This window comes from Pan troglodytes, chromosome 11 (genome assembly GCF_028858775.2).
Source record: "Pan troglodytes isolate AG18354 chromosome 11, NHGRI_mPanTro3-v2.0_pri, whole genome shotgun sequence".
Classification (NCBI taxonomy): Eukaryota; Metazoa; Chordata; class Mammalia; order Primates; family Hominidae; genus Pan; species Pan troglodytes.
This window is the reverse complement of record NC_072409.2, coordinates 46,543,144-46,556,193: the sequence shown is the minus strand read 5'-3', so window position 1 is coordinate 46,556,193 and position 13,050 is coordinate 46,543,144. Positions and strand designations below refer to the sequence as shown.

Here is a 13,050-nt window from a genome sequence, read left to right as displayed (position 1 = left end):
ACCAAAAGAGGGCTCCAGAATAAACGGGACTGGGAAGGGCTGGATTAAACAAGGCTCAGCAGATGCCTCGTGGCCTGAATCTCCGGGCCCCACCCCACATTCACCTGCACAAAGATGTCCAAGAGAGACTCAGTGCCACTCCAAGCCCAGGTTCCTGGGCTCTGCACCCAGAGGGCCACAGCCTATGTGATGCAGGGAAGCAACATCTTCCAGAATTCGGAGCTTCCAAGCCCACGGGAACCCCAGAGCACAGCTGCATTCATGGCAACTCAGCCCCGCTGTGCGCAAATCAAGTGTGAAAGGCCATTTCCAGCAGGGCTGGGTATCAGACAACACCAGGGCTCCTTGTTGATAACAGTATTGAGATGGTGTGAAAAAAACAGTTCTTACCATTCATGCTGAAGTATTTTCAGGTAAACAATTAAGGCTGTCTGGGGACTGTTAAGTAGGCCGGGGGAAATGAAACGAAATGAACGTGGCAACTGTTGAAGCTGAGTGAAAAATATACAGCGGTTCACTGCAGTCGTCTAATTTTATGTAGGTTGGAATTTCTATAATAAAAATCTTAAGAAAGAAAAATCAGAAAACTTGGGGCAATCCAGAAACTAGACAAAGACAGAGATTTTCAGTCCCTTCAATGAAATGCTGTCTGGCCTCAAAAGCACCTGGATCGCATCCATCCTCAGTCCCTGTGACACCATTTCCAATAAAATCGTAACTGTGCAATTCTTTTTTTTTTTTTTTCTTGAGACAGAGTCTTGCTCTGTCACCCAGGCTAGAGTGCAGTGGCTCGATCTCCGCTCACTGTGACCTCTGCCTCCTGGGTCCAAGTGATCCTCCTGTCTCAGCCTCCCGAGTAGTTGGGATTACAGGCACCCAGCCCCCAGGCCCGGCTAATTTTTGTATTTTTAGTAGAGATGGGGTTTCACCATGTTGGACAGGCTGGTCTTGAACCCCTGACCTCAGGTGATTCACCTTCCTCAGCCTCCCAAAGTGCTGGGATTACAGGCGTAAGCCACCACCTCGCCGGGCCTTGAGTCTTTCTTTTAACAGCATGTGCTAAACTCCATTGTTCATTGCACTGGCTTCAGCCATCCATTGTTAGAATTTAACATTTTTAATTCTTTTTTTTTTTTTTTTTTTTGAGATGGAGTCTCGCTCTTTCACCCAGGCCAGACTGCCATGGCGCTATCTCGGCTCACTGCAAGCTCTGCCTCCTGGGTCACACCATTCTCCTGCCTCAGCCTCCCAAGTAGCTGGGACTACAGGCGCCCACCACCGCGCCCAGCTAATTTTTTGTATTTTTAGTAGAGACGGGGTTTCACCGTGTTAGCCAAGATGGTCTCGATCTGCTGACCTCGTGATCCCCCCGCCTCAGCCTCCCGAAGTGCTGGGATTACAGGCATGAGCCACCATGCCCGGCCTTAATTCTTTACTTTGAAACCATTTCGCCTTTACAGAGAAGTTACAAGAATGGTGCATGAAACTTCCCTCTACTCTTTGCCCAGGTTCACTAATGTGTCACTCTTGCCCCATGGGCTTTATCATGGTCTGAGATGACAATAGTAGGCTGGAGACATCAATCAAGCCCCTTTATCCTTTAACATGGCAGCGTGTATGTCCTATGAGTACAGACATCCTCTTACACCACCTCTGCACAATTAACAAACTCAGGAAAGACAAGTCTGACAACACGTTTAAATAACTTACGCTCACCTTCCAATTTCCTCAGTGGTTCCATTAGTATCCACGACAGCATGTTTTTCCCTCCAGCACAGGGTCAGGGCCAGCACATGCACTGGACTGCCTTGTCCCTGTGGTGTATTGTATTGTACTGTCTTCTCTTCCTACCCTGTGGTGTACTGTATTGTACTGTCTCCCCGCCCCGCCCAGCCCCGCCCTGCCCTCCTTTCTCTTCTCTTCTCTTTCATTTTTGAGACAGGGTGTTGCTCTGTTGCCCAGACTGGAGTGTAGTGGCACGATCTCGGCTCACTGCAGCCTCCACCTCCCGGGTTCAAGTGATTCTCCTGCTTCAGCCTCCCTAGTAGCTGGAATTACAGGAGCATGTCACCACGCCCGGCTAACTTTTGTATTTTTAGTGAGGACGAGGTTTCACCATGTTGGCCAGGCTGGTCTTGAATTCCTGACCTTGTGATCCGCTGGCCTCAGCCTCCCAAAGTGCTAGGATTACAGGCGTGAGCCACCGCACCAGGCCCCTGTGGTCTTCTTCAAGCTGGACCTGGCCTGCCCTGTTTCATCGCTCATGTCCTCGACAATTTTTGCTACAGACCATTGTTTCATAGAATGTCCCTCCATTTGGTTTGCTGATTTTTGCTCATAATCAGACTCTCTTCCCCAGATAGAAAGCAACCTAAATGATGTATGCTCTTGGGAAGGACGGCATCCATCTGCCCAAATCTGTGGCGTTAACCTGGACCACCCAGGTATTGGGATGCAAATCTCGCCAGTCTACAGTTAGCAACTGTCCCCTTGCCAACAAGGAAACTGTGGGGAAATCCTTTGAGACCACAGACATTTCCTGCTCCTCATCAAACATGTCTTCTTTAATGAGTTTAGCACTCATTCATGATGCCTGCCCAAATCAATCCGTACAGTTATTGCTGTAAAATGTGATTATTCCCAACTCGCCTCCCATTTATCAGTTGGCACTTTGCTCTAGGAAGTGCCCTCTCTTCCCCACCCCTCCCACTTAGGTTTTGTAGTAAATTAGTGTTTCCCTATCCACCTAGAAGCTCAGAAAGTGACCTTATTTGGAAATAGTCTTTCCAGTAGTAATAAGGAACATGAGATTAAATCATCCTGTATTTACAGTGGTCCCTAAATCCAATCACTGGTGTCCTTACAATAAAAGGTCATGTGAAAATGGCGATAGAAGTCAAAGTGATATAGCTCCAAACCAAGGGCACCATGAGCCACCAGGAACTAAAAGAGGCAAAAAAGTTTTCTCCCCTAGAGCCCTGGGAGGGATCGTGGCCCTGCCGCCACCTTGATTTTGGACTTCTAGCCTCTAAAACTGTGGGAGAATACATTTCTGGTTTTTAGGTCACCCTGTTTATGGCATTTTGCTACAGCAGGCCTAGGAAACTCATACATATAGTTATGTACTTATTATCAATGGTGAGTCCTGGATGCCTATTTTGTTCCTTGTATAATCCATGCTTGTCTTTATTTATTCTGATGCCTAAATGGTCCCAGACTTGGCTGCAACTCCTTCAAGTTGGCCCCTGAGTACATCTGCCATGCCCCCACCACTTTTCACCACTCACTTGCGTTCTAACACAAGAACACGTTTCAGGCTTATTGTGTATTTTTCCCTGTCCCCGTCCCATATTCAGTCATTTCTCCAAGTTTCTCTAGCTCCTTTAAGATGCAACAGTATTGAGAAACCAACATCTGGGCACTAAGAAAGCTCACTGCTAATGAGGTGCTAAGAAATAACTGTTATGTGTAGAGTATGTTTTACAAATTACGGTACATAATTTAACATAATATATACCAAATATATATATAAATGAAAGCATGAGTTACACTGATACCTCCAATTCCAATTCAACCCCTCCAGATTCTTCCTTGCCTTCCCCTATTCCATCCTTATATCTCCCTCCTTCCTCAGTGAGCACCCTGGCTACAACACTATTAACACACTTCTTATCTGTCTAATCTCACAATTCACACAAAGTCATTTCAGAATGGATATACCCACACCACTATGAAAATCAAACCTACTAAGAAGGGTGCCAGTTTTGCTTTCAGGTTGTTGTTTCTCCTGTAGGCTGAGGATACACCGTCAAAGCACTGAGTCCAACATTACGGTTTCTTTTCCCCCATCTGTGTAGTCATGTTACTCATTTGCAACACATTTGCATTTATGTGCTTCTTTGTATTCAATTCTAGTTTCCTGCTATTCTTAGTGATTTATTTTTTGAACTTGTAGAATGTTAGCATGTTCTAAAAGTCAAAAATATATCAAAAAATGAGAATAAACTAATAGAAAGGAAACCACCTCAACATAGTAAAAGCCATATATGACAAGCCCCCAGCAAACATCACACTCAATGTTAAAAGATTGAAAGCTTTTCCTCCAAGATCAGGAACAAGACAAGAATGCCCATTTTCACCTCTTCTATTCAACACAGTACAGTCATGCGTTGCTCAACGATGACGATACATTCTGGGAAATGTGTCCCTGGGCAATTTCATCATCATATGAACATCATAGAGTGTCCCTCACACAAACTGCACACCTAGGCTATGTGGTGTAGCCTACTTCTCCTAGGCTACAACAAACCTATACAGCATGTGGCTGTACTGAATACTGTAGGCAACTGTAACAGGATGGGAAGCATTTGTGTATCTAACCATATAAAAGGCACAGTCATATACAGTAGTGTTATCTTATGGGACCACTGTCATATAGGTGGTCCATCGTCTGAAAACATCATTATTTGGCCCATGACTGTATTGGAAGTTCCAGGCTGAGCAATTAGACAAGACCAAAAATAATAAAAGGCATCCAAATTGTAAAGGAAGAAGTAAAATTATGCCTATTTGTAGATGATACGACCTTACATACAGAATAAGAGCTACAAAAATGCTATTTGAGCTAATAAGCAAATTCCACAAGCTTGCAGGTTAGAAAATCAACACACAAAAATGTTACATTTCTGTGCACTAACAGTGGGCAATGTGAAAAGGAAATTTAAAAAACACAATTCCAATTACAACAGCTCAAAAAGAATAAAATACTCAGGAATAGATTTAACTTAAGAGGCAAAAGACTCATACACTGAAAACTAAAAAACATTGCTGAAAGAAATGAAAGGTCTAAATAAATGTTAAGACATCCTGTGTTTATGGACAGGAAGACAATACTGTTAAGATGATGGCCAGTGAGGTGGCTCATGCCTACGATCCCAGGACTGGGGTGGGGGTGGGGAATCCCTTCAGCCCAGGAGTTCAAGACCAGCCAGGGCAACACAACTGGACCTCCATCTCTACGAAAAAAAATCAAAGAATTAGCCAGGCACGGTAGCGCGTGCCTGTGGTTCCAGCTACTTCAGAGGCTAAGATGGGAGGATAACTTGAGCCCAGGAGGTAGAGGCTGAGCCCAGGAGGTTAAGGCCAGAGGTAGTGAGCCGTGTTTGCACCACTGCACTCCAGCCTGGGTGACAGAGCAAGACCTTAACTCAAAAAAAAAAAAAAAAAAAGTTAATACTACTCAGATCCATCTACCAATTCAATGCAACCTCTACTAATATCCCAATGACATTTTTGCATAGCAATTTGTGGCTACTGACACCTGAAATGAAGCCAGTGAAGGGGAGGAAGTGAATCTTTAATTTCTTTTAATTTTAATTAATTTTAACTTATATAGCTGTGTGTGCCTGGTGGCTACTATATTCCACAGCACAAGCCTACAATGAGGAGTTCAGGCCTAAACATTTCCTTATTTTAACTGCCCATTGTGTTAACTATCCCTCCAGGAGGGTGTGGAAACCATTAGGCTAGGAGCATTTGGGATTTAGGGGAACCCTCCCCCACTCCAGGAGGACTTGAAGCAGCCGCCACATTCTCCTCTGATAACATCTAGAAAGTGACAGAGTGCTTACTGAAGCTCATTCCGGCGACAATTAAAGACATACACACCACTTCCCACTAGAACTTAAGGATTTCTAGAGGACCAAGCTACTTAGTTGAATTAAGCTACATTTTTCTGTAATTATTTCCTTTAGCTTTTGAGTTTTTTGCTTTTTTCAGAGATAGGACTTAAAAAGAAAACACCCACAGAAATCCCAAAAACAGTGCCAACCACACCAATAAAATTCCCTATTTTGTAAAAGCTTTATGAAAATTCCCAACACTGTTCAACAATTCTTTGGCCACTCTACGAATATGATTTTAAACAGATTACACCCCAGACATATTTTATGACAACTGCACACGCAAGCAAAGCTGTCCCGCCCTCGTTTCCAACTTGGCAAGCTCTTCAACAAAACCAAATAAATACATGCTAGAAAAAGGCGGCTGCTACAAAACCCCAGCCAGTTGCAGCTATAATTAATGGGCTGGAGCGCCTCTTGTTGCTTGGATTTTTACTTTCAAAACTCAAGAAGCCCACACTACCCACTGAAAGCCTCAACAGTGTTATGGTGGTGTTGTGGGGCAAAGCAGAACCTAAGAGCCCAAAGGGTCACTGAGAAGTAATGTTTTCAAAGCCAGTCCCTTCAGCCCAACAGTCCCTTCATGAAATTGCTATTGGCCATGCAGCTGGGGTGCAACCAATAAAAATCCAGACCTAGCTAGCAATGCTTCCACTGCAAAACAAAGCCCCCTGGTTTCTTTACTTTGAAACCTTACATGCTTGGTATTCACGGGGTCCACTTGGTGGTCACCACGGGGCTCCCAAAAAGGAAATATCCTAATGACAATGTATGGAGTCACAACCGATGGGCAAGAGCAAGGAAGAGCCCTCCCCGAGGAGCCCCCAAGGAGGCACCTCAAGGTAAACCCAAAATTGGGCTGCCCAGCCCTTCACCACGTGGAAACCACAAGACGCTGATGGGGGGTGGAAGAGGAGGAGGAGGGAGTCCTTCACAGTGTCCCCTCCAGGTTCCCAGGGAATGAACCAGATAAACACCAAAAGGAAAGGCCTGTCATCAAGGAACCATTTTAGAAGATGGTTATAAACCCTGGGAAGGAGTAACAGTTTGTAGCGTTAACTTTCTTTTCCCTGACTACAATGTGGAATTATATAATTAGAACTCTCCAAGGGAAAGGATTAGAAAGAGTACACAAATTTCCAGCACTACAACAGACTAGCCAGGTCCTGCAGATTAGGGAGCTCAAGTCCTTCACATCCAGTTCCCATTTCACTAATGATAACTTTTCCCATCCTGGCCTCTCAGGGAATGCATTTTAAAGAAGTGCCAGTCCACCAGCTGAAACCTTTCTAAAGGGGATTAATCTTCCCTACCTGTCAGATGAGCTGTTCCTACCCCTGCATTTCTATTCCACTGATTTCAGAAGAGCTTCCAAAGAAAAGAGCAGTGTAAAATTCAGACTCTGCCAGACTTAATCTCTTGGAGGTTAAATCCAGGCTAACTGTTTAAGGGGCAACAAGTGATTCACTGCAAACCACACTTAAGAGAGAGACATACAAACACCAATTACAGCAGCACTTTGAATAAACAATAAAAAAAAGGTTTCACAATAAAAATAAAAATGTTGTTTAACATTGCCTTAAAAATCTGCAGAGCAGTCACCAAAAACTACCCCCGGAAAACGCACATTTTAAAAAACCCATGTTGCTTTTTTACATATAAAATATAAAGCAGACTTGTCAGTTTTCCATGATTTGCTTTACTAATTAAAAGTTCAGCTTGGCTTTCCAGAGCCCTCTCAGTTACACTGAGTGTCACATAGGGTCCACGGTGATCAGATTTTCAGGGTGACATGGACATGAGAGTTAAGCAGGATCTCACAATTATACTGAGAAATTTCAAATGTGTAGCTCTGTGCTTGGTACACAGCCGTAATAAGAAAAATATGTTGCCTTACTATATACATAAAAACTTTTCTTTTTCCACAAAGTCTTCTTATTCAAGATGTTTCCATTTATTTTCTTCTAGATGGATTTCTTCTAGACGGATCACTATCATTATTTATTACCACCATCACTCCAGGGATCTGGGCCAAAAGTAAACACTACACTGCCAAAAATGGGGGCTGGGGGGACCCTAATGCTCCATCGTCCCCCACCTACCCTACCTAGGATTGGTATATAGTCCCAAATCAGTATTTGTCATCAGAGGAAACAGAGTCTTGCTATTAAAATGTGGAATAAGAACTTACAAATCCTTTTAGAAAAACCCCTAAATGGTTTTACATAATAAATTATTTCGTGGATAAAACACACTCAAATAACAGCGACTCCAATTGCTTTGTTCATATAAGACATTTGTACATTCACTGGAAACTATGAGTGTTTAAATTCCTTCACCCAAAACTCAAGGAACTTTCCTGTTACAACCACCTTGGCTTAAGCAATGGACCCATCATGCTTTCCTCATCACCCATCTAAAAACCCCCACCACAGCACCGCCCCTCAAAGGCTGCGCTCAACCCTCACGGTCTGCAAGGCAGAGTTTTTGCAGGACAATTAACCGCAGGGTGAACAGCAAAAGCCGCCCAACAGCACGTCCAGCAACGTGTTTAAGCCGCCTCCCCGCCACCCCTCTCCCCCAGAAGGGATCTCTTGGGAGATTCTTGGGGGAGGGATTGCAGAAATCGACAGAGGTCTTGAGTGATGGATACCAACTTAGAATGTGGTCTACTTATTTTATTGTGCACTCTGAGCGGTTTATGCTTTAATGGACAGTGAGATAAACGCAAGCTCCCTTCCCAAATCAAGTAATTAGGAATGTCTGACGTAATCAACATCTGCTTAAACTAAAACACCCCCCCAGGAAAGACTGTGCAGCCTTTCTGACTCGCGTACCTTGGGCCGGCTAGGGCGGCAGGCCAGGATACCTGGAGCGCGCAGCTCCCAGCAGGACGCAGGAAAAGCAGAGCGTCTCCCAGCCTGCGACTGTCCCGATTCTCACCTTCCTGCAGGAGTGCAGGGAGGGGGGATACTGAAGCCCATTTACTAGTAAGAAGTGTCTCACACATTCCGGGGGCTTCAGGCGAACCCCATAGGTCTCTGGCGCTCCTGGGCCTGAAGGCCCCGCCCGCCCTCCTCCACCCCCGCAGGGTGCCGAGAATCCCGCCCGAGGCGCGCGGGCGGGAGGTGCTCCCGGAGTCTGCACCGCCAGAGCTAACGCCGCCTCCTCCAGGCAACCTAGGCAGGTCCCAAGCTGCACTTCCGAACCTCCCCGCCGTTCCTCTGCGCCCCGGATCCAAGCAGCCGAAGCCGCGCAGGGACTCGGGGGAAGTGGGGCCCCGGGAGGAAACCCACCTAGGAGCCGGGCCCCGCCCCTCCCGCCGCCAGCCTCCTACAGGTCCCGGGGGTCCCCCGGCGCGGCCAGAAGGCGGCCGCGCCCCCGCCGCTCAGGGACCCGCGATCCCAGTCACAAACCATTTCAATCCAGATCACACACCACTTCGGCCACCCCAGAGCGGTGGGGGAGAGGTTTCAGGGACCAACAAAAGGGATGCCAAAGAGCCCGGCTGGGAAAGTCAGGACCCGGGAGCCGCCGGCGCCCCCACCCCCGCCGCAAGAGCCGCTTCTCCGGGGCCACGTCCACCCCAGGATTCCGCCAGGCATCAGGCCGCCCTGGGGGTGGGGGGACGCTCCGAGACAGACGGGGGACACTCGGGGCCGTGTGCCCTTGAAGGAGGAAGACCTCGGGGAGGAAGCCCGGGTCCTGGGACCCTCGGGGCACATCTGCGGACTTGGGTCCCGGGCCCAGGGCGGGTACTCACATTCACACTCGCACTCCCACTCGCGACCCTCGGGAAGCGCCACCGAGAGGCTCCCAGCCGCCGCCGCCCGCCCCCAGACTCTGGAAACACTTAGGCGTCCCCAGAGCGCGGCTTATTGTAACCAGCCCGAGGGGGTCCGGGGTGCGGGCCGGGAGCGGCGCCGGGCGCGATGCGAATGGCCCTGCCTGGCGCCCCTCGTCCAGGAGCCTGGGCGCCGGCGCGGCGGCCGGGAGCATAGTGGCGGCGGAAGGGCTGGCCAAGCGAGCTGTGAGCCACCGTCTGCGCACAAGCCGGAACGCCAGATCCTACCTGAAGTCCGGGACACCGAGAGCAGAAGCGCGGCGGCCGCCCAGACGGCCGGGATGCACAGCAGCGGCCGCCGCGGGAGCGCCGAGCCCCGGGCCATGCCGCAGGCAGTGGGGGCCGGGCAGCCCTCAGAGCTTCGGGCCGGGGCGCGGGGTCGGGCGCCACCACCCCTTTCTACGATGCGTCCGCTCTCCTTCTCCCTGGCGCTTCGCAAACGGGTCCACTTCGAGGACCTCGTCGTCGTCCTCTTCTCCGGCCCGGATGCGCCGCTCGGCTCCGGCCGCGGCAAGGGCTGGCTGGGGAGGTTCCTTGGCGCGGGCTGGGGCGTCCCGCCGGCCGCCAGGACGAGCGCGGGGGGCGGACCGCGGGCGTGCGCGCAGGAGGCAGGGTCCCCGCTCGCCCGCCCCGATGGGCAGAGCGAGGCTTGCGCCGGCGCCCCCTGCCGGGGGAACGCGCGGGCGGCGGGCGGGACCCAAGGAGCGGGGGCTGCAGCTGGGGCCCCGGACCTGCCTCCTGCGCCCGCCCTCGGGCCTGCGCCTCGGAACGCTTGAACACAAAGGTGGCGCCTTGGGGGCGTCAGCCGGAGTTCGGCGGGTCTGCCCACGCAGGAGAGGCGCCCAGAGCGGGTGCCCCCGACTTTCGGGGGCGACACACCCGGGGATCTAGGTCACAAATCAGTAACTCCGGGCTGCACTGCGCACCGGGACAAATCTGAGAGCCACCCACCCCCAGACACCAGCGGTGAGGCAGGAAGAGGAGAAGCGAAAGTTGCAAAAGGAAATGTTCAGGAAAACAAACAGGCCGCCTTGGCACCGGCGCCCTCCCAGGTCGGTGGGGACAAGCCTGTCCCCCGAAATGCTCAAAACTGCCAGGGGTCGAGCTGCGTGGAGGGAGCCCTCGGGAGCGCGATGCTATCCGAAGCCACCGCGGCTTTTGGTTTACTGTTAAAAGCAAATTGTGTAATTTTACCCATTAAAGGCAGAACACTATTTGTTCTCTGCGGAGGCCCAGAATGTGCAGAAGTAATTTGCTTCACTTATTAGAGACATTTTGAACGGAATTCAAATAGCATGTTTTCTTGCTTATTCTTGGTTTTGCTCAGCACATGCAAATGTCTTTGTTTTTCCTCTTAGAGGAAGGAATTGGATTCTCCAGCATCTCAGTTGCTTGTTCCATGAGATTGATCTTTTAACTGATTATCCAGCAGTTTGTTGGGTGTTTTTGCTGTAGTACCAAGCTCTGTTAATTGGAGGGCATTAGGGAGAGCCCTGGCCTTGGGTGCCAGACGTGAGGCCTCAGACGTGGCCAGAAATAAAAACTCTCTTGCTATGGTCTGCGGACAAAATGACTAAGCCAGCTCTAGCTTGTTACCTCTGTTAAAAGTATTTAGGCGTCCGGCTATCTCTATCCAATTTGTGTAGGGAAATATCTCACGCAGTTCTCATTCCCAGGAGCTGCTGTAAATCCAGCAGGAGAATGGGAGAAGATCCTAGCCCCTCCTCAACTGGATGGCAAAATTATTACCAAACTTCTTAGACGGGCTCAGGCTGTTCCTCTGCCCAGGCTGGTGCGGGTCTGAACGGGGGGGGGGCTGCTCTCCCCAGTGGTTAGAGGACTGCCAGGGGTTTCTCTTTGGGGTTTTCCTCCTTTTACCTTCCCTTAGAATCCTTAAGGATGCTTTTAGAGTAATGTTTTAAGAGTAGGTGCTGAAGCACTTAGTTCCACACCCCTCTCTTCTGGATCTGGGGAAAACCCGACAGGGGCTGCAGAGAAGGGTCTTGAACCTGCCCTGGAAAACCCCTCCCTCAGCAATGCTGTGTTCTTTCCGTGGTGCTGTGCAGCTCGGAGAAGGTGGTCCCAGCACCTTTGCTTTCCACTTCACACAGCGTGAGCATGTGGCTCCAGAACCATTTCATCAGCAGCCCTGCCATTTATTTTTGTGTGACCTTCAGGAAAATGACCTCATCATGCCCCCATCTGTGTGTTATTTTCACATGACTGAGGCCCCACAAACCCAACTCAAAGGTTTAAACAGCAACATATATTTTGCTGACAGTTTCTTGGGTGGAGTCAGAAATGTGGGTTATATTGCATATGATTTCTTAAAAGCTTTTTAAAGCTTTCTTTTTTGGCATTTCTCTCTCACTCTCTCCTTCCCTTTCTGTAGGTTCTGAACTGAAGGATAAACAAAAAAAGCAAAGTTGGAAGGATGAAAATACAAGCTTTCTCAGTGGTTAAGAGAATATGGCTTACGTCCAAGGCCAAATTGGAGCAACATATTCCTTTCCATCTGTATTAGTCATCAATTGCCACATAACAAATTGCCCCACGATTTAACAGCTAAAAACAGTAAACATTCGTTATTTCACACCATTTCTCTGGGTCGAGAAGGCAGGAGAGACTTAGCTAGATGGTGCTGGCTCAGGGTCTCTCAGGAGGTTGCAGTCAGATGTCAGCCAGTGCTGCCATTATCTGAAGGCTCGCTGGGGCTAGAGGAGTCTCACAAGGTGGATTACTCACATGCTCAGCAAGTTAGTGCTAGGTGTGGATGGGAAGACTCAGTTTGTAGCCACGTGGGCTTCTTGGGCATCCTTACAAGATGGCTTCTAGCTTCTCCCAAAGTGAGCAATCCAAAAGAGAGCCAGATAGAAGCCACAGTGTCTTTTATAGCCTAGCCTTGGAAGTCACATGCCATAATTTCTGCAGTATCTATTGGCTCCATGGGTGGGCCCTTTGTCATAGAAGGAAACTAAACAGGTTTATATATACCAAGAGATAGGAATCACTGGAGGCTGACACCACACCAGCTGTATGGGGACAGCCATTTTCATCCTTGTGATGAACAGCAAGCAAGAGGGAGAGAAAATGAGCAGGGTCTATACTAGCAAGACCGGCAGGAACAAGCCCTTGCAGGCCTTAAGAAAGGAGCCATGCACGTATCTGGGAACAGTATTCGAGCTGGAGTGAAGAGCCAGTGTGAAGATTTCAAGGCCAGGGGTATCCTGGGATATCTGAGACCTGGGTGGTTAAATTATGTGGTTTAATTCACATTTTCCTGATGAGGAGTCATGTTCTATATTTTTTCTTATGCTTATTGGCCGTTAGCCTACCTTCTTTTGTCAGATGACTAGTCAAATTTTTGCTGATTTATTTTTATTTTTATTCTTTGTCTCCCTCAAATCATGGAATTTCTTTTCTTCTCTGATTTTTTCATAAGGTTGGATGCCTTCTTCTTTTCAAGTGTTGCCCAGGCATGGTGGCTTTTGCCTCTAATCCCTATACTTTGGGAGGCCGAGGTGG

The 13,050-nt window shown here is 48.7% G+C and overlaps 1 protein-coding gene across 3 annotated transcripts in view; it reads right to left on the bottom strand.

The window, feature by feature from the left end:
* The window catches only part of ROR2 (receptor tyrosine kinase like orphan receptor 2), a 225,546-nt gene extending 215,277 nt beyond the window's left edge, over positions 1-10,269 (bottom strand). The window contains exon 1 of one of the 3 annotated variants that reach the window (XR_001720862.4): positions 9,754-10,269. Coding sequence is in view for 1 of the 3 variants with exons in the window: in XM_016961128.4 (XP_016816617.2) it covers positions 9,754-9,850 (97 nt within the window). In the remaining 2 variants the exon portion in view is untranslated. Of the gene's footprint in view, positions 1-8,518; positions 9,713-9,753 lie in introns of those variants that run through there. The other 2 variants (XM_016961128.4, XM_054658255.2) reach the window with 2 other exon arrangements.
* Positions 10,270-13,050: the final 2,781 nt, after the last annotated feature.